General features: G+C 41.7%; 1 protein-coding gene across 1 annotated transcript; it reads left to right on the forward strand.

Annotated features, from left to right (window-relative positions):
• Window positions 1–90: 90 nt before the first annotated feature.
• On the forward strand, window positions 91–19,579 carry psmb5 (proteasome 20S subunit beta 5). Its single transcript, XM_036596689.1, has 4 exons — window positions 91–358; window positions 2,636–2,942; window positions 18,036–18,350; window positions 19,390–19,579. Exons 1-3 carry the CDS (start codon window positions 143–145, stop codon window positions 18,320–18,322), a joined length of 810 nt encoding a protein of 269 aa, XP_036452582.1. The 5' UTR covers window positions 91–142; the 3' UTR covers window positions 18,323–18,350; window positions 19,390–19,579.
• The last annotated feature ends 208 nt before the right edge of the window (window positions 19,580–19,787 follow it).

Here is a 19,787-nt window from a genome sequence, read left to right on the forward strand (position 1 = left end):
GTGCTACCGATGCTACCACAGCAGTGACTGAAGGAGGCGGGACTCTGTCCGTCCTCCGCGCCGTTAGATGGCGCTGGAGGAGCCGCCGCACCGCTTCATATCAGTCTCGACTGCGCAGGGAGCCGGTTGATATTGTGTAAAAATGGCGCTGTCTAGTGTGCTGCGGGGTGAGTTTGCGGATTTCAGCAGTGCTCCAGATCAGCCTTCTGCGTTTGGCTGTGGCTTTAACCAAACCGACCTGGGCTTCGGCGCCACACTGGGGGACTCCTTCAACTTGGCCGTGAAAACGATTGGAGATGAAGAGGGTCCTGAGAGGAAAATCGAGTTCCTTCACGGAACGACCACCTTAGCGTTTAAAGTGAGTTCTGGGGTTCACAGGAGGTCTTCAGTGTTTGTAACCCACAGTAAACGGTCAGTTTTCCCTTTTCAGTCGCGTCTTAGCGGCGCTGTGTTGAGCAGTAAGTCGAGCCTTGGATTGGAAATTTAGCCAAGTCACACCAGGCTAACCTAGCTAGGCTAGCTAACCTAGCTAGTTGTAAAGATGAGAAAACAGCTACTGTAGGAGTGTAAATAAAGGGGAACACCACTGATTTTCCAAAATTACTGCATAATTAAATGGTTGAGGATGTAAACCAAGTCATTCAGAGTGGTTTGGTGTGAAATCATTGGTTCTGAAGAAACTTACTGAGTCAGAACTGCTCACAGTGATGGTGATGGGAACTAGACGTCCACCTCTAAAAACTTCCTCACAGAAAGTTATTACATTAAATGGTTATGAATGACATTGTTTTCTGGTAGTTTTGTGATGAACTTTTGGCCTAAAACGTATTTTAATAAATTTATTTTAATCTGTTCATGGTGGAGGGATACATGAAGGGTGTTCCAAGGCAAAATAGTCCCTGAAGAAAACTGTTCTTATCAGATTTACCACTATTTCACCATCAGTGTTACATATAAACACGTGTAGATTCACTGTGGTAATTAAAATGACTGTATTTGTATTGTAGACATTGTGACCCCTGGCTCCAATCACCACCATTGTAAAGAAATCTGTGTTGGTAAGTTTCTTTACAAGGAACCATTTCACATCAGACCACCCTGAATGACTTTGTTTACGTATCAACCACTGAATTATGCAGAAATTTTAAAAAAAACTGGTGGAGTTGTCCTTTAATGCTGCACACATGTATTTATATATCTATCAGTCAGTATAACTGTCTGTCTAATGTTAGCTGGCCAGGGCCATATTTTCAAAATATCTGGTCCGTTGTTGTTTTACTGTCATTGGCCCAGTGCCATTTTCAAGCATGTCAAAGTAAGAACACTGAACTCAGATCAGCTCTCATCAGGTCATAAAGTCTGTTCAGTGATGTATCATAGGCATAAGCTGGTCTCAGGTCAGCATTCATAGTTTACTTATGGACCATTGAGTTTATTTAGATTGTGTAAGGCTCCTGATTTTGGGACATACCTGCCTAGACTATAAAGGGGAATTCCACTGATTTTTCAAAATGCTTAAGATGTCAGCAAAGTCATTCAGTGTGGTTTGTTGTGAAATGGTTTATTGTAAACAGACTAACCAACTCTGGTTTCTTTACAGTGGTGGTGATTGGAACCAGGGGTCAGAATATCTGCAATGTAGCCGTTTTCTTTACTTTGCAAAAAGACCAGTGGCCCTACACCTGTTTTCTCAGTTTTCATATGTGTTGTTGATTAATGGTAAAATGGTGGTATGTCTGAAAAAAATATTTTTTTGGGGGGCACTACTTTTGTCTTATAACACCCTGCATGTACCTGCCCACAATCTAGGGATATATAAAAAAAATTAAGTTAAACCAGCATAAAACTACAATAAAACAATGTCCAGGCGACATATTTGTGAGTATTTTATGTAATAACTCCGATGCTGCTTTTAGAAATATTAAACGCTTCAAACATCTGGTTCCCATCACCATCAGTGTGAAAAGTCTGAATCGACCAGCTTCCTCTAGAATGGTACAATTCACATGACTCTCAGTCCTTCTTAACAATTAAACTATTTAGCCATATTGAAAAATTGTTGGATTCCCATTTTATGTCTTGATCAGTCATATTTGGGTATATGTGATATACCCAAGCTCAAGCTCAAATGATCTTCTCCAGTCTGATAACTCATGCACCAAATTGTCCTAATAATGTTTTGTTTAGCTTGTCAATTAAAGTAGTTCACCTTGACAGGTAAATAATCCCTGAAAATGCTGCAAATATTACATATTTACTGCGAACTTAGTAACCAGGCTCCTCACTTGTTCCTTTTTTGCCCAGTGTAGTAGTTAATGATTTGCAATCAAGATGAAATGATTTTGATTCCACAGAGATGGTTTTTCATTTGATTTAACTTCCCTAATCAAGCTGAGTTTCTATATGGAATTCAATTACATCAATTTCAGTGCATAATTTCGTTAACATACCATATTTCATGAGTGCAAGTTATATTGAAGAATGACAATAAAGACCACTTGACTTCAGTTGCATCTTAATCCTAGTGGGGGCTGATGTGCATGCTTCTTTTGTGAAAAGAAGTTATGTTTTAACATATATGCAGGAATGCACATGCATTTTTTAGTGTCTTTCGTTCATTATAATTCTCTCCCAGTTCCAGCATGGCGTCATTGTAGCCGTGGACTCCAGAGCGACAGCTGGTTCCTACATTGCGTCTCAGACGGTGAAGAAGGTCATCGAGATCAACCCATATCTGCTGGGCACCATGGCAGGAGGAGCTGCAGACTGCAGTTTCTGGGAGCGCCTGCTGGCCCGGCAGTGCCGCATCTACGAGCTGCGCAACAAGGAGCGCATCTCGGTAGCTGCCGCCTCCAAACTGCTGGCTAACATGGTGTACCAGTACAAAGGAATGGGTCTCAGCATGGGCACCATGATCTGCGGCTGGGACAAGAGGGGGCCAGGTAAATACGAGCATTTTCGGTTAGGGGTTCTCAGTTGCAGTCTTAGACTAAAATACAGTGCTGGAATAGAGATTCACTGACTCACACATTGTACTGTAACAAATGGCATAGCTGAAGTAGATTTCAATGATTGGTAATCATTAACTATGTTTACATCCCCACCAGTGTTTCAATGTTGATAGTTTCTAATCTGCAATCATGTAAACTGCACACTTTGTCACCTGAAAAAGCTCTTGCTTGATATTGGCCAGCATTTTTGAGAGATTTAGACATAGAAACTAGGGATGGCATCTCGATAGTTTGGGTGCCCCTGATCAAATTGCGAACACATTTCTGCACATTTTATTGCACTATTACTGTTTCTTTGCTGAATTTGACATATTTAGGGGAAAAATAAAATACAAAACGGCCTGTACAAACGTTATGGCACATTTTACATTTAGTATTTTATGTTTTTCCAATATGTTAAGCTCAAACAAATAGAGATTGTGCACTAAAATCATTAATTTTTATGGCTGATACAAATTTCTTTATGTCCACATTTTTATTACCTGATTTTTTTTAGTACATATATTTTTAATCCAAAGCTTACAGTGTGCTCTAAATGAAACATGGAACACACTAAATCATTTTCAGTACTTTATGCTAGCCAAAGCCGCAATATAAATATCACTAATTGCTCTTTAATGGGTGCTTTAATTTTTCAGTTTAGTTGCATTTAAATAACATGAATCAAATAAATTGCTACGTTGACAATAAGAGGCAACGGGCTTGTTAGAACGGTAAGTCATGTGTTATTAAGTTCCGACATTTTCGTATAGTTTATCAGCAGCATTCATATACATTAGTGCACCTACCTCACTTCCTTTTTTATCATAAAATTGCAGCATGCGTCTTGCAAAGTACAAACAGTGATTGCTGATTTCACATTCTGAGCAAAAGTCTGCTGATTCCAATCTTGGATGATGCTGCCTCTGCATCCTTATTTAGGTTTAGTCCCTGCAGAGGATGTGTTAACTTGCTTTTACTTAAATACTGTGTGAATGAGGTTAGTTTTAAATGGGGGGGTGGGGTAGCGTAATTTTTCCACAGGGTGTCTGAAATGTTTATGACCAGTTCGCACAGGATAAGAAATCTTGATATAAGAGAGTCGCTTCTTCATTTACAAGAAAACATGTTAAAACATTAAATTTAGTACTTATTTGTTACCCTATTCAGATGTCTTGTCATAAGTGTAGGCAATGTGCCACCAGCATTGCCATTAGCTTGGGAATTCACAGCCAAAAGCCAACATCATGACATAAAATCAACTCAGCGCCACAGAGAACAGAAGTTAACACTCTTTCACTTTTTCACATAAAGCAAGTGTTTTTACTGACTTGTTGATTTGCACGGATTAATGTAACCTGGGCTTATTTCTACAGCTCATTTTACAGCAGGAAAAAAGTGCCAGAATCTTTACAAACGTAGGAGCATAAAAATGACTGGCATCGTGTGTTTGGATGGGACTAAAATACCAGAGAAACGCTGGTAAAAATGACATTAACCCACATCCTTATGTAAAACTAATCCTGTTCAAATAGGGCTTCAGACAGCATGTAACAACTGTGTCATATGTTTGCGTGCATTTGCACTTAGTGAGGGTGTGTGAGGGGTACCAGTGCATGTTTTCAGGTCTTTCTCTACTGTAATACTCAGATAAATCAAAGTTCTCAAACAGAACCTGCCTGCTGTGCCACCCTCTAACAAAATGATTCCCTAAAATCACAACCCCTAGAATTTACAGTTGATTAAAGACTCCAGTCATTTGAGCATGAGTGCATGATATTAGTATCTCCCCCTCCCTCACACTTTACTCTACTCTGATAGGATGCTCCCACATGCCTGGTATTGATCATTAACAGTGGCTTCCTTGAAAGATAAGAGACCCTCACAAGAGTTTTAAAGTAAAATCTGAATTTTTTATACACCCTAATATCGATGCGTAGTTTGCTCTTCTGACTTTAACACAGAGCTTTTGCGAAGTGTCCCAGCTTTTTCAGCTTAACGACACCAAAAAAAAAAGAGAAAATGCTGTTATATTCTATGGCAGGGCACGGATTCCGCAGGTTCTCCTCTTGTCGTGGACAGATTTATTTATTTTTTTTTGGTCAGCTTCAGTGGAAAAGCTCTGCTTATCATGTGTCGGTTTTCACGAGGTAACCAATCAAAAAAGAGGTTTGATCAAATTGAACCAGAGTGCGAAAGCAGCCCCAGTTGCACAAAAGTTTTGCTCACATTTGTGATTTCAAATATACTTAATGTGTTTATTCACTGGCGAATGTATGATCCTGTACACTTACCACCGAATTTGCTAAAAAACCTTGAGAATAGACAACAAACTCTCCAGTAAGCGGTGACGTCAAAACATTCCTAGTTAGCGCAAGAAACATGCGTAATGACATCACCAACTAATTGACTATTAAATTGGTTGCCAACTAATCCGGTCGTTGATTTTAGTCGACTAAGCCGATTAATCGTGGCATCCCTAAAATACGATGCGTCTGTTACCTGTTCATGGCGTTCAAGACTCTTGCTTACGTTTGCTAATGTTTACATGGGCTACTTGGTTTATAATGGGAAGAATTAAACCAGGTAGCAATAAGTCCTAGTTTCTTTACTTCGTTTACTGTGATACAGGGTTGAACTTCCTGCCCATTAAAGATCAAAGTTGTCACAGGCAGGTTCTTCACGGTTCAGACGCATGGACGTTTTCCGGAAAACACTCCACTGTCTGAATGCAGCCTTAGTCAGAAATAGTCGTTATTAGCTATTAAAATAGAAGAAGAAGAAGAAGAAGAAGAAGAAAGGAGCACAGATATTTTTAAAAGGTGGGGAACTCATAAGTGGATGCATCATGAAGGAGATGTTTCAGGTTACATGCTGTCATGCATGTAAACAGCTTGGTTTGGTCCACTTTAGTTTCTTGGACTAAGTAATAACTTAGTCATGCTCTTGCATGCATGTAAACGTAGGTGTTGCAGTTGAAATGACAAACATACAACAATCTGGCATAACATTATGACCACCTCCTTGTTTCTACACTCATTGTCCATTTCAGCTCCACTTACTATATAGGTGCACTTTGTAGTTCTACAATTACAGACTGTAGTCCATCTGTTTCTCTGCGTACTTTGTTAGCCCCCTTTTACCCTGTTCTTTAGTGGTCAGGACCCCCATGGACCCTCACAGAGCAGGTACTATTTGGGTGGTGGATCATTCTCAGCACTGCAGTAACACTGATGTGGTGGTGGTGTGTTAGTGTGTGTTGCGCTGGTCTGAGTGGATCAGTCACAGCAGTGCTACTGGAGTTTTAAACACTGTGTCCACTCACTGTCCACTCTATTAGACACTCCTACCTTGTCAGTCCACCTTGTAGATGTAAAGTCAGAGGCGATAGCTCATCTGCTGCTGCACAGTTTGTGTTGGTCATCCTCTAGTCCTTCATCAGTGGTCACAGGACGCTGCCCACAGGACAGCTGTTGCCTGTATATTTTTGGTTGGTGGACTATTCTCAGTCCAGCAGCGACACTGAGGTGTTTAAAAACTCCAGCAGCACTGCTGTGACTGATCCACTCAGACTAGCACAAGACACACTAACACACCACCACCACGTCAGTGTTACTGCAGTGCTGAGAATGATCCACCACCCAAATAGTACCTGCTCTGTGAGGGTCCATGGGGGTCCTGACCACTAAAGAACAGGGTAAAAGAGGGTAACAAAGTATGCAGAGAAACAGATGGACTACAGTCTAATTGTAGAACTACAAAGTGCACCTATACAGTAAGTGGAGCTGATAAAATGGACAATGAGCACAGAAACAAGAAGGTGGTCATAATGTTATGCCTGACCGGTGTATAGTATATATCTTAAAGCTACTCCACTGAAGCCATATGCGGCTTTTCTCCAGCTAAACTCTTCTTCGTCTTTAGCTCAGTGCACAACTGCGAATATGTTATGGGGAAAACCTGAATTCTTATACTTTCCAATTATGCTAAAAGTTCTGATATCTCTTGTTCTGACCTCCATTCATTCATTCCTTTAGTATTATCATGTTAAGAATGACATTTATCATCTCACCTCTCTCTTCCCAATTTGGTGGAGCTCTCAGTTCAGGAGATTACGTGGATGCCAAGGTTATATTTATGGCTTTATTATTTTACAGATTTGACCTTTAGCACTCAGCCTCTGTTTGAATGAAAGGTCACTGCATTGGCATTTATTCATATTAGCCTGGACTATTTAATACAAAAGTGCTTGATTTGTGATGGGACCAGAACTTTCCTATTATGTTGGAGTATGATTGCAGCAGTTGGCATGGTGACTGGCTGTGTAATCATATTCTATGCTGATTTGGCCCATGCTGTCTGATGAAACGGCTCTGTATAAATAGCTTCGTAGCTCACTGCGATTTTGTCTGAGTGTAGCCGGGGCTCATTCAGTATGCCCTAACACGAGCGCGCAGAGGAAAGGAATTCCTAAGACCGCTTTAAAATTGTTGTTTGCTGCTTGTAATGGGCTTCGAATCGGCGCAGGCACAGAACCGCTGATTGTTTAAGTAGCAAGCTTGTCCTGTTCTCGTTTCGCTGGAAAATGAGGACGGAAACCTTAAGAGCAGCAAGGCTGAGGGCGTCAAACAGGATTTTGAATGCTAAAGATAACCCTTGTGTTTTAAGTAATGGTTCAGGCCAGAAATCAAATTTGCACAATTTTCCTGTCGTCCAAGACGTGTTTGGTGTCTGATGTTGACTTCTTTAGTTTTGCGTTGGAGCGACGGAGCTCAGGGCTCCCTAACTTATTCCAGAACTGTCCCAGAAGCATCCCGAAGAATTGTCAGCCATCCCGAAGTGAAAAACGATCATCCAAAAAATAAATATTAAATGCTTAGGTGCTATAAGACGTCGGCACTGTAAGCAACATGCACTCGACTCTATTCTGTGAATAATTCTACCAAACAAAGTCTTGTTGGTTAAAAGCTTTAATTGCCCATGTTTAAAGTAGAGCATGCTGAAAAAGTTAACTGACATAATTTACATTTACATTTATGGCATTCCGGAAGACGCTCTTATCCAGAGCGACTTACAGTTTGATCATTTTACACAGGTAGGCGAAGGAAGTGTTAGGAGTCTTGCCCAAGGACTCTTATTGGTATAGTGTAGGCTGCTTACCCAGGCAGGGGATTGAACCCTAGTCTACAGTGTAGAAGGCAGAGGTGTCACCCACTACACAACACCAACATAAGTAGCTTGATGCTAATATTACATAGTAATTCCCATTGGCAGGCTAGTCGAAATTACCATTATGGTCACGGTATGAAAAATGGCTTCTGGATTAAACCTTGTTTTATTTATGGTCCAAACAGATAACAAGATATTCAGTAGAAGCGCTATCCATATGGACACATGACGGCACTTAATGATAAATAATAATATTCATGGTGGGTGTGGACGGCTGGAACGTTCACGGTTTTGTGACTGTTTTAGAAACGTTACTGTTCAGTTTTTGCATGCTAGTTTATCGTCTGTGAAGCATCCAAAAACTGTTCACACATTTGATATTTTTACCATTTCATCCACCTGTAATTGAACAAAAAGTCCAATATCACCCTGAGTTCAGTGCGTTCTCTGATAGATGTGTTTATGCAGCTTAAAAACCTTGAACATACCTAAATATAGTCATTTAGTCGCTCATTGAAAAGTTAATGCTCTGTTCTAGAGTAACGTCATTGTAAAGACATCCCAGTCAGTAAATTTCTATACAGTGAATCATTTTGCATCAAACCACTCTGAATGACTTTGTTTAATCTTATTACATCTTAATTTTAGATGCTGGTTATGAATTATACTCTGTTTCTCTGCTTTCCTGCATTGCGTAGCACCTTAAAACAGCACAGTTGTTGCACAGCAGCGCCTGTTCAGTGTTGCCAGATTGGGGTTAAATCCACCAGGATAAAAACAAGCTGCTTTCAGTTTTTTCATTTAATCATTAATGCAAAATAGTCATCTCTTCTTAATCTTTATTGAATATTGGAATATTAGAATAGATGATGAGTTGTATCATAAGTATGTATCATAAGTGTGTCATACAGTGTCAGAAGCCAAGTCTGTTCATTTCTGAATTGAAAATGATTCTTTTTTTCTTGTTTTTTCTTAATTTTTCATCTGGGTAGAGCAGCTGCCCTTGACATTGCGTGCACATTTCATAATGAATGACTCATAGAAATGCTCCAAAATTGCTTGGAATAAAGTCTCTTTACCTTAACTTGCATTGAAAGTTAAGTAGGTTTTTACCTTGTCCTGTAAAGTTGCCATTTATGAGGTACACGTTTCTTTTTGGACTGCGACGATATGCAGTTTCCAAGATGCGAACAGGTGGCTTTGACTTGGCTGATCAAATAGCTTTGGTCTAAATGGAAAATGGTGTAAATTTGATAATTGCCAAAAAAAAAGCATCAAAAAGAGTGCCATTTCTGCCCCTCACCACCAGATGGCGATACTACTCCCTCTGCAAGTGCACCACTCCCCGTGTCTCTGACTGAGGGGCAGTAACAGGCACTAGATCTCAGCTGGTGTGTTTAAAGAGGGCCCTGCGCACTGACACTGTAATGGGAAATCAATGTGGCTGTGACTGTGGGCCAGGAAGCAGCGACGCTATGATGGACGCCGGTTCTCTACCAGGACAGCCGGGTCACGTGCATAATGCGTTCGGCCTGATCGATAAGGTTTACGTGGCTCCTTCCGTGAGTTAGCGTGGCCCCCAAAACCAGCCCCCTGCCTGGCGGCCACATGCAGTGACACACGGTTAAATGGCCAATCAATTTGCAAATAATGATTGTGCAGAAAAGTTCGATAGCGGCGCCCGTCCGCTGAAACGCAGCGTGATTGAATGAAGATGTAAAGTGTCGTGTAAATGAAATCAATCTCGATTAGAAGAAGGCTCATTAACAACTGCAATGATGTCAAGTACACTTATTCCTGTGATTAACTGTCCATTTGCGATGTAAAATAAATCTAATAAGGTGCAGTTAAGAGGCCTGAATGAAGATGGAGGTAATAGCGTGTCATGCTGTGGCACGGATGTTAAGGATTCTTCAGCTGGATAGACTGAGTGCGCTCTCGTCGTGCTGACCCGGTCACTAAGTCCTCTTACTGATGCCGCCACCTGAAAGTTATGCGCTGCATTGTAACAAGATGGCAAGTGGTAATATTGTTTGAAGGGTCTGTGGTGAAGCCCATGGTTTCATCAGCTGGGAGCACCCAGAATTCAGCAGGGCAGGACTTGTTTTCCGCAAACTCTTAACTGTGTATAAACTAATGCTAGCTGAGTAAGTTAAGGTCAGCATTTCTCACTGCCCACCTGCTCGGATCTGTCTTCATCCTCCGTAACTAGCCTTTTTGTTCTTACGTTCTTGGTTCCACCGCGTTTTTGCAGTTTTTGCTGCTGTTGTCCAGCACAGCCTGTTGTCAGCCAGTACTAGATTTACACAAGGACACTAAGTTTGATGGGCTCTCTTCAGGCTGATGTTAACTACTTATTCAAATTTCCGTTCCACCTTAAATAATGCAGCAGTTACATGATGGCGCTTGTACAGGCTTCTGAATGTAACAGCTACATCATGTAAGGTGAAATGGGGAATGAGAATAAGAAGCTAACTTCAGCTTCATCTGATCTCTATCCACTGTACGAGACTCAATTACAATCACAGAACTGGGACTGAAGCACTTGAAGCGAGCGCCGCTGGTTTAACCTCTAAATTACTGCAGATATACACTTGGATGTAACATCGCTGCTGTCTAAAAAAAGGTAACTTTACAGGAGAAGGAAAAAATGTGTTTCACGTTTAATGTAAGTCAATGGAACCAGAATTATTTGGTAATTTTGTAAGTCATTTTGGGCCATTTCTTTTGGTTCCATTCATCATGTAGTTTGGACACAATGTAAACGGCAACCGGCATTTTGAAACTGTCAAAAACTGAAAAACAACAAAAATATATGATATGAGGTTTTGCTCTGACAGCAGCGATATTGTTTATTTGAACATTCTTGTTCTTATATGTGTGAGTTTATACATTAACTCACAGTAACCGGCCCAAAACCCTATTGGCACACGGGGAATTCTCCCAATTGCCCAATACGGCACTGCAATCCAGCTGTCGTTACTGATGTGAAACTAGGACGCGCTGATATGAACATTTTGTGACTGTACTGATAGGGGCTGAAATTCAGACTGTTCAGCCTATATAATTTAATATAGTCAAAAATCAAACCGTTAATAGTTAATAGTTTTAGTTAAACAGTGTCTTACTGACTGGCATGCCTCATTTTCAATTAAATTTGATATGATTATTTCTCAATTGTCACATTTCCTAAAAGGACATGAAACTAGCATTTAATGTCACTGATGTTATGTAATATGCAGCACAACATTGCTTTCCTCAGTCTCATTGGTTTGATTTACAATTTTGTATCCTCTGTTTCTTTTTTGTATTCCTCAATGTTCTCTCACTACAATGCCCAGCATGCATTACACACATGCCTCATACAATCATAATAATAAAGAAGAAGACTTTAATGTCGAGGTGAATAAATATATGAAATCCATTTCCTAGCAGTAACTTGAGTTGTCTCGAGGTCACGTAGGCCTGTCCACTCCAAAGCAGCTGTAGTTTTTCAAAAGTTCCTCCCTCCTTCAAACTACATCATCAGAAGGTACCTTTAAAGGCATGTGATCTTAATCTCACTCTACATACTGTTTTGACACCACTGTACAAGGCGAGTGTGCAAGTTTACTACAGAAGTAATAGTAGTTACATTTGTTTATTTGGCCTGGCAAACCGCTTTTTGGGGGGGGTGGCTTAAGCAAAAGTTATGGCATATTTTATACTGTATGTTTCGTTTTCTCCCCAATATGTTAAACTCAAATAAATAGAAATTTATGTAGAGGATGTTTTTCACTTATTTTTAGAACAAAGACATGTATTTTGACCAGAGGCGTTCAAACTTTTAAGTATAACTGTAATTGTGTTTTAATCATGATTGCAGTTTTCAGCAGTTTTTCCTCAATTAAAGGGAAGTACCACAGGTTTTTTTTACACAGGTTTTGATATAAAGTGGTTAAGGGCAAAAATAGTGGTAATTTTCTTTAGAGACTGTTTTGTCTTAGAACAGCCTGCATCTACATTTTTACTATGAATGTATTTATAAAAAATACATTTTAGACTAAACTTAGTCTTCTGTATGGTAGCTTTTAGAGGCAGTAAACTTGTGAGCATAATGTAATTGTCTCTTTGAATATAGACAAATTCATTGTTTGGTTGTGGTGGATTATTTATTTACTTGTTTGCTTATAAAGAAAATTGTGTTTAATTAGCGTTTAACATGCACTGGATTAATATGATTAAGGACCAGTCTTAGTTTTGATGAAAGATTTATACAATTAAAAAAATAGTCAATATAGTTAGAAAGTTGTCTTGATTTAAAATGATAAAAGTGTAATAAAGCTGTTTTGTTTGTTGTGGAATTGGCTGGAAAAGGTGTGATAAGCTTGTTTGCTTTATTCAGCAAAATATTCCTGATTATTAATTTGCTATTCTGAATACACACACTGTGCATTAAAGATCAGCCCTGATACTCGCACTGTAAGTATGAACTCTTTCAATAATGCAGATATTGATAACACAGAAGTCATTACGTTGTATTTCATCTCTTTCAAATCACACAGATATCCATTGACTCTAATAGGAAAGAAGTTTCAGCATCATCTCTCTGTATCGACAGATACTTGAGAATCAGTTATTTGGAATTGGTAGTGGCAGGGAAAAAAAGATGGTATCGACGCATACCTTTTGTGGCTGATTGCATATTTCCCCCGCTATATTTTTCCCCTTTCCTGCTGAGTCACCGTACGTATGTAGATAAAACTCGGAAAGATGTCAGAAACCACAAATGTCAGCAGAGTTGTTATCGTTTGAACAGTGCTACGCCGCATCTTTCAGGCCCTTTTTCCCTGCATTCTAATTCTATAGATGCGCTCCACGATTGTGCATAGCTGCATAAAAGTTTCGGCGTTTGGCTGAAGTCTATACGAGGAATTGCTTTGCTTTCAGAGCTGCTGCCCTGCTGTTAACCAGCCGTGGCTGCGTGGCAGTCAGCCGCTCACCTGTGTATACTCCCTCCGCACTGAGTTGCCATTCATATCCATACACGCGCTCAGGAAGTCGGAAAGAACTCGACCCCTAACTGCCTGTCACCTGGGTGATGGAGTGGAAGAAGTCGAGGCCTGCGGAACGTTCCTGCCGCTTTTGCTTTTACGAGGCCTCACAAATTCAAGTGCTTTTCCCCCTGGCATCACCTTGCTTCCCCCCATCTGTATGCATAGCTATTATGCAGCTTCTGAGCTCGATGTTGGATGTTGGATGCTTACTGGTTGCGTCACAATGCCCCCCCACCTCCTCCCCGCAGTCATTATGTAGGATCGATGATGGCAAGCCATCTCTGTTGAGATGTGAGCCGACTCCCAGGTGTGTAGGAGATGGCACTGACTCGTTTTCTCCTTTTATCCGAGCCTCGTGTGCTGAAGTGCCCTCGTATGGCTCTCCTGATGAGAGCGCTTGTGTCTCTTTCGTGGTCCTATTGCGTTTTAAGCTTTTCCCTTAAAGTCTTCACATTCTGTGCGACAAAATGGCAAATTACCCCATGTAGTCAGGGGGCCGTGGCGATTATCGGGCTGAGCTAACGATGCGTGCTGAAGGTGCAATTTGCCTGTTGAAAGCCATTGTGAACTCCTGGAGCAGTTAAAGACTCCACTAATAGACCGTCCTTAAATAGTCGGTGAGCGCCAGCTTCGGGGCACTTGACGTTTGCTTAAAGTTTTTCCAAGCGCCACCTTCCCCCAACCTCTTTCTCTGGACGTGATCTAAACCTCGATATAGCCTGAAAACATGCTGCCCCAATTTGACCACAGCAAGTTTTTTCATACAGAGCCTGACCTTGGGAGCACTGACTGCCTTCATTAGATCATCGAAAAGCAGAACAAACTGTGTAATTATCAGCTGGCCAGAACAAATGCTAAATCTCAGTTGGCCTTTTACAATTATTGCATAATCACCTAATCGCAATTACTTGAGATGATCGCAATTAACGTTTTCCAGTTTTACAGTAATGTTAAGCTGCAGCAAACAAAATGTGATTTGAGTTTGCATGACTAAAGTATATAAATGCAAATGAAAGAAGGCAGTAAATGCATTCGTTAAGACGCACCAAGGGGCTCATGAATATGAAAATAGTTAAAACTTGGTGCTCGAACATGTTTAGAGGGCAGTGCGGAGTAATGCTTGCTTTGGTTAGCTATGTATGCTAGCAGAGTGAACTGTTTCCCTTATATTTTCACTTCAAGAAAAAGTAGAAGCTTTGCTTGACCACACCTTGCTTGACCACACAGTACTACCAGTGTTACCTATGTCATAAACATGGCAAGGAAGATTATAGCCAGTGAGCCAATTTGGCCACTTTTGGCTTTTACTGTGAACAATGTGTAGGGTGAACAAGAAAAGGCAGTTAAATTGTAAATCACAATTGTTTATAACATTCGTCTGCGAAAATTTAATGATCATGACATCCTTAAATCTCACTTTAACAAGTGTCCATTTTCCCATGCTATCAAACAAAGCCTGCCACACTCACCCTCCAGATGATATTGGACCAGCATAACTAGAACCATTCAATTTTAATCATTGTTCACCTGCCTAAAACTACGCATTGTTACTAACATATCATCTAAGAGTAGTCAGTGTTTTTCATAGGTCTGTTTCTCATTTGTGACACATTGATAGGCTTCTAACAGTAATCATTGGTTATTCTTCGTTAATCTAAATATTTCTGTCCATTTCTTTGTTCCATATTCACTGTTGTATATTCATTGTCCATTGTTTATTCATATCGCTCTTGTTGTGTTTTTGTTTTGATATCCAGTGTTGACTTACAGAGGAGGTTCCCCTTCTGAGATTGGGTTCCTCTCATGAATTCTTCCTCTTGGAGTTTTCCTTGCCTCTGGCTTGCTCACTTGGGGCTCGGACCCAGATTTCTCTAAAGCTGTATGTTGTAAAAAGCACTTTATAAATCTTGAATTGAATTGAAACAACATCCCAAAGGTTTTTAGCCTTAATAAAACTCTGCATAGGATAATGTGCTGTTTTTATGCTGGGCTTGTGGACCGCGCTCCTAACAGCACGAGGGACTCCAGCGTGCTTTATTTGAAACTGTTAAAGTAATGAAATTAGGGGAGAGAATAAACCAAGAAGAAACGGGCCTAAATGTTGGGAGATTATGGCCGACTTCACACATGGCATTGACCTTCATCTTCAGAGATCCGATCATAAGTGGACAAAGCTAAGTACAGACGTGAACAAGATCCAGTGTATCTCGGAGGGGTATTGTAAGCCAGTCATGCAAACTACCTTTGGAGGTGGTCAGGGAACACACATGACCACACAGCATTTGTATTGTGAATGCTAACACATCTCATTGTGTCGAAGGACTGTCTAATCAGATGCGTCCCCACAGTATAAAAACGGCTCTATAGCTTCTTTCTTCACCTCCTCTACCATTTGTTTTATAAGCTGTGTTAGTGACCCATGTGATCTGGATGTTTTTAACTGCCCATGAATAAACACAAACTCGTGGTACATTTTCTCTGACAGCAAACACACGGAGACTGACGTAGTAAACGTGCACGGCATCCTTAATCCAGTCACGAAACCTGTTTGCACTGGGACACTAGAGACGCATTTGAGACGCGAAAGCCCTTTTAACTGAGGACATTATTGGGATACTTTAACAAGTAATGCTCAGGCTTTGCATCATTCCCAATAAACGGGTCGTGTCTTCACCATGAATGGCCAACAACCTCTTCATGAACAAAAAATCTGATGTTGTTCTTTCAGTGTAAAACTGAATGTGTTGCTTTTCTGACCATGACACATTGCATTTGTGCAATAGTGGCCATGCATGCAGGCATGCTGTAATAGGAGTGGGGAACTGTTGCAACAAAGTAGGAAGCATACAGTTGTCTAAAAAGTCTCTGTATGTTGTAGCACTACCATTACCCTTCACTGGAACTAAGGGGCCTAAACCCAGAAAACAGCCCCAGCTCATTATCCCTCCTCCACCAAACCTTACTGTTGACACTATGCATTCTGATAGGTAGCGTTTTTCTAGCATCCGCCAAACCCAGATTCATCTATATGGGTGCCAAATAGTGAAGCATGATTAATCACTCTAGTGAACGCATTTCCACTGCTCCAGAGTCCAGTGGCGTGGTACTTTACACCATTGTAGCCGACACTTGGCATTGCACATAGTGATGTTAGGCTTGATTGCAGCTGCTTGGCCATAGAAACCCATTTCCTGAAGCTCCTGACACACAGTTCTTGTGCTGATGTTTCTTCCAGAGGCAGTTTGGAACTCTGTAGTGAGAGCTTTTTTATGCTCGGCAGCCCTGCTGTGTGATATGCATGGTTTACCACAGGGGTGGGGAACTGAGGGCCGGAGTCCAACACAGTTTGGAGATTTCCCTGGTCTAGAACACCAGCTAAATCTGGTAATTAGGTGATGAGTTGAATGAGGTATGCTTGAGCAGGTAAATCGCCAAACTGTGCCGGAATCCATCCCTCCAGGACTGAAGCTCCCCAGCCCTGTACAGCATACACTTTACATTTCTTACTTACAAAACTCAGCGGTAAAAACACGCATTGCAGAAATGTTACACTTTGTCAGTAATAATGTAGACGTCTCTGTTTTTCCTGGTGCAGTGCTGGCTTTTGTTCATAGAATGTAACGAGTTATGTCCCAGGAATTGTACTAGGTCACACAACGCTTTCTGATCTAATTACTAGTATATCGTACTACCATTTAAATGATGTAGTAGCGCATGTGTGAAAGGGGCTGTAGAAGTGGCAGGTGTAAACGTCCATATCCATTTAGGACCACTCGAGACCGGTGTTTGTATGCAGTATGAGCAGTGCTTATGAGAAACCTGCCTGGGAGATTTAAACCCAGCTAAGGCCTGACAAATATTTGACAAAAGTTTGAACCCGATCAAACCCTTACATGAACAGTCGGGTTCCGTCAGGTTTGGGCAGGTATTCCGAGCTCTCGGAACTGCCTTTTTTTTTCGGCCTGCGGTTCCGCTCTCTCGCGTGTCAGTCAGACCGCGTGACGGACTCACGCACTCATTAAGGCCCCATCTGCAGCCTGGCTCTGGCAGCGCACAGATGGGTACTAGTCACCATTACCGATCTGTACTCCCTGCATGCGCGTGTGTGTGTGTGTGTCACACCCTGGAGAACATGCAGTTCCACACATCCCATTAGCGGTTCCATAAGCTTAACTGCTGACCGGCGATGGGGCGTTTGCATGTGTCAGTTATGAGGCTTTCACTGAGACTAACTCTCGCCAATTTGCTAACTCTGATCCAAGTCTTCCATCATGTAGGGGCAGGAGGTCATGTCTCCAGGTATGGATCAATAATTAATTTGGGTGTTGGGTTTTTTTTTTTTTTTGGGAAGGATCAATAACACCCCGAGCGCTGCCTTGGGACTGAGGCTGCGTCTGGCTGTGCCTCGTCAGCAGCTTGTACGAGACCTGTTTAATCTGGCTACCGTGCCGAAGCTCTCGTGTTCTCTCTCTCTTTTTCTTTATTTCTTTTTTTGCTGGAGGGCTGTGGTCTTAGCTGCCGGAGCCTTTCTTTTTAGCTACTGACACCGGGAGCACATTCCGTATACAGCGTCGAACGTGCTCAAAATTCATGGGCCTTCAGAAAGGGATTTGACCTTGTAGTCGAGTTTTTAACATTGGCTGTTTTCATGGCGTTCCTTCTTTTAGATTGCTCTCCATGTTCACCACCCACCCCCCTCCCTTTATAGGTCTTGGCTTTCTTTTAAGTAGCTGCCTTTGACAGGGTAGAGTGGTGCTGAAAGCACCCAGTGGGAAACGTGCCGTTTTATCCCTCGCTTTCTCACTCACACCCCCCTCCTCTCTTTCCTTTTCCTTCACAGGGCTCTACTACGTCGACTCCGAAGGCAACCGTGTGTGTGGTGACATGTTCGCCGTGGGCTCCGGCTCCATGTACGCCTACGGTGTCCTCGACAGTGGCCTCCGCCCCGATCTGACCGTCGAGGAGGCCTGTGACCTCGGCCGCCGTGCCATCTACCAGGCCACGTTCCGCGATGCCTACAGCGGTGGCCAAGTCAACCTGTACCACGTCCACAGTGAGGGCTGGGAACGGGTCTCCCAGGAGGATGTGCTGCAGCTCCACCATCAATACCAGAGCCAGAAGGCATAGAGGAGATGGAGGCTGGGACGGGTGGGAGGTGAGGGATGGGTCTAGGGCAATGGTTTCCAATCCTGGGGATGGAGTAACCCTGATGTTGTCATTAAAATCTTTCATTTTTTTTTTTTTTAAACCACCATTTAAAAATGCTAGCAGCCCTGTGAATATAGGCCAATGGTACACAATCACTTAGGATATAATCCCCTTTCATGTACAATGCATGATGTGGCTGGTACTCCAGTGGTAGGAGAAGTGAACCAGAAACTGGAAGATTGTAGGTTCAAATCCCAGGACTGACTGGGTATACCTGGTTGTGCCCTTGGGCAAGACGCTTAACCCCAAACTTCTTTGCTTCTTCTGTAAAGCTACCATTTTGGGGAGATGTTTTGTTAAAACTGTGACAATATTTTGCAAAATCACTGATATTTTAGAACATAATTTTTAGAAATATTTCACAAAGCAATATTTCTCCCTTTAGCAAGATAACCCTAAATTCAAGCCTGTCAGATAGGAAGAGCGCTGAGAGACATTTCTGTTGGGCAGTCCTCAACTTTTTATAAGTTACCTGGCTTACTTGGACGTCCTTTGTGAAACAGAGGATACGGGGTATAAAACCAGGTATCTCAGTTTTGGATAACTTAAGCCAGAGTTGAGATTGTCCAGTAGAGAAACGGAGAAGCCCAGCTTTGGGAAATAAGTGTGATTCCGCTATTCAGTAAGCCCTTCCTGAGCTAAAATGTCTGTGTGTAGCAAAAACACTGTGCAGGGCAGGGTTACACCAAGATCAGGATAGGTAACCATGGGCCTAGAGAGTTGGGAAGGTTGGATGGGGGTATAATAAAAGGATAAAATAAGCAAGCAAGACATGGGCAATGAATAAGAATGCCAGTTGATGGAAATTTAGCACAGTCACTAATGGCTCCGAGACTCTTGCAAGTTAGAAATGATTCCAACACGATGTGCTTGAGGCGCTTTCTGTTCCTGAATGAAGTTACACTAACATTTATCACAATTTCCGTTATTTCTTTCATGTAATTTGTTTAGTTATTACCTCGATAACTGTAGTATTACGTTTTCAGGTGTCGGGCTGCAGTTCCTCGTGTTGTGTGATAGGTGTGGGGGTGCTATATCCCACTGGATGACACGTCGAGCCAAACTTCTCTTGGCCGGCTCCCTGGGAGTGCGAGTGGGCTTCTGTTCTTCTTATCACACTTGTAACCACAGTTACCAAACCCACTCTCAATAAACCTTGGACTTTTTTTTTTGCTATTTATGTCTTCTGTGTGTTCTTTTGATGAACCGCCTTCCTCTCCGGTACATATGCATGCACATGCATACACATGATACAGCAGTGTGTTCCAGGCTACATGATTCCTTATGCATAAAGGAGGTGTTTTATCCATTTGTTTCATTCCAGTCTTTGCTCCTCGTTCCTTTGCCATCCGTCTTTGTAAGCTGAGAGACGCTGCAAGCAAAT

Source organism: Colossoma macropomum, unplaced genomic scaffold, assembly GCF_904425465.1.
Source record: "Colossoma macropomum unplaced genomic scaffold, Colossoma_macropomum, whole genome shotgun sequence".
Classification (NCBI taxonomy): domain Eukaryota; kingdom Metazoa; phylum Chordata; class Actinopteri; order Characiformes; family Serrasalmidae; genus Colossoma; species Colossoma macropomum.

Coding starts and splice junctions, on each gene's coding strand:
- psmb5 (XM_036596689.1), top strand. CDS start 143: ATGGCGCTGTCTAGTGTGCTGCGGGGTGAGTTTGCGGATTTCAGCAGT. Junction 359..2,635: donor CGACCACCTTAGCGTTTAAA/GTGAGTTCTGGG, acceptor ATTCTCTCCCAG/TTCCAGCATGGCGTCATTGT. Junction 2,943..18,035: donor CTGGGACAAGAGGGGGCCAG/GTAAATACGAGC, acceptor TTTCCTTCACAG/GGCTCTACTACGTCGACTCC.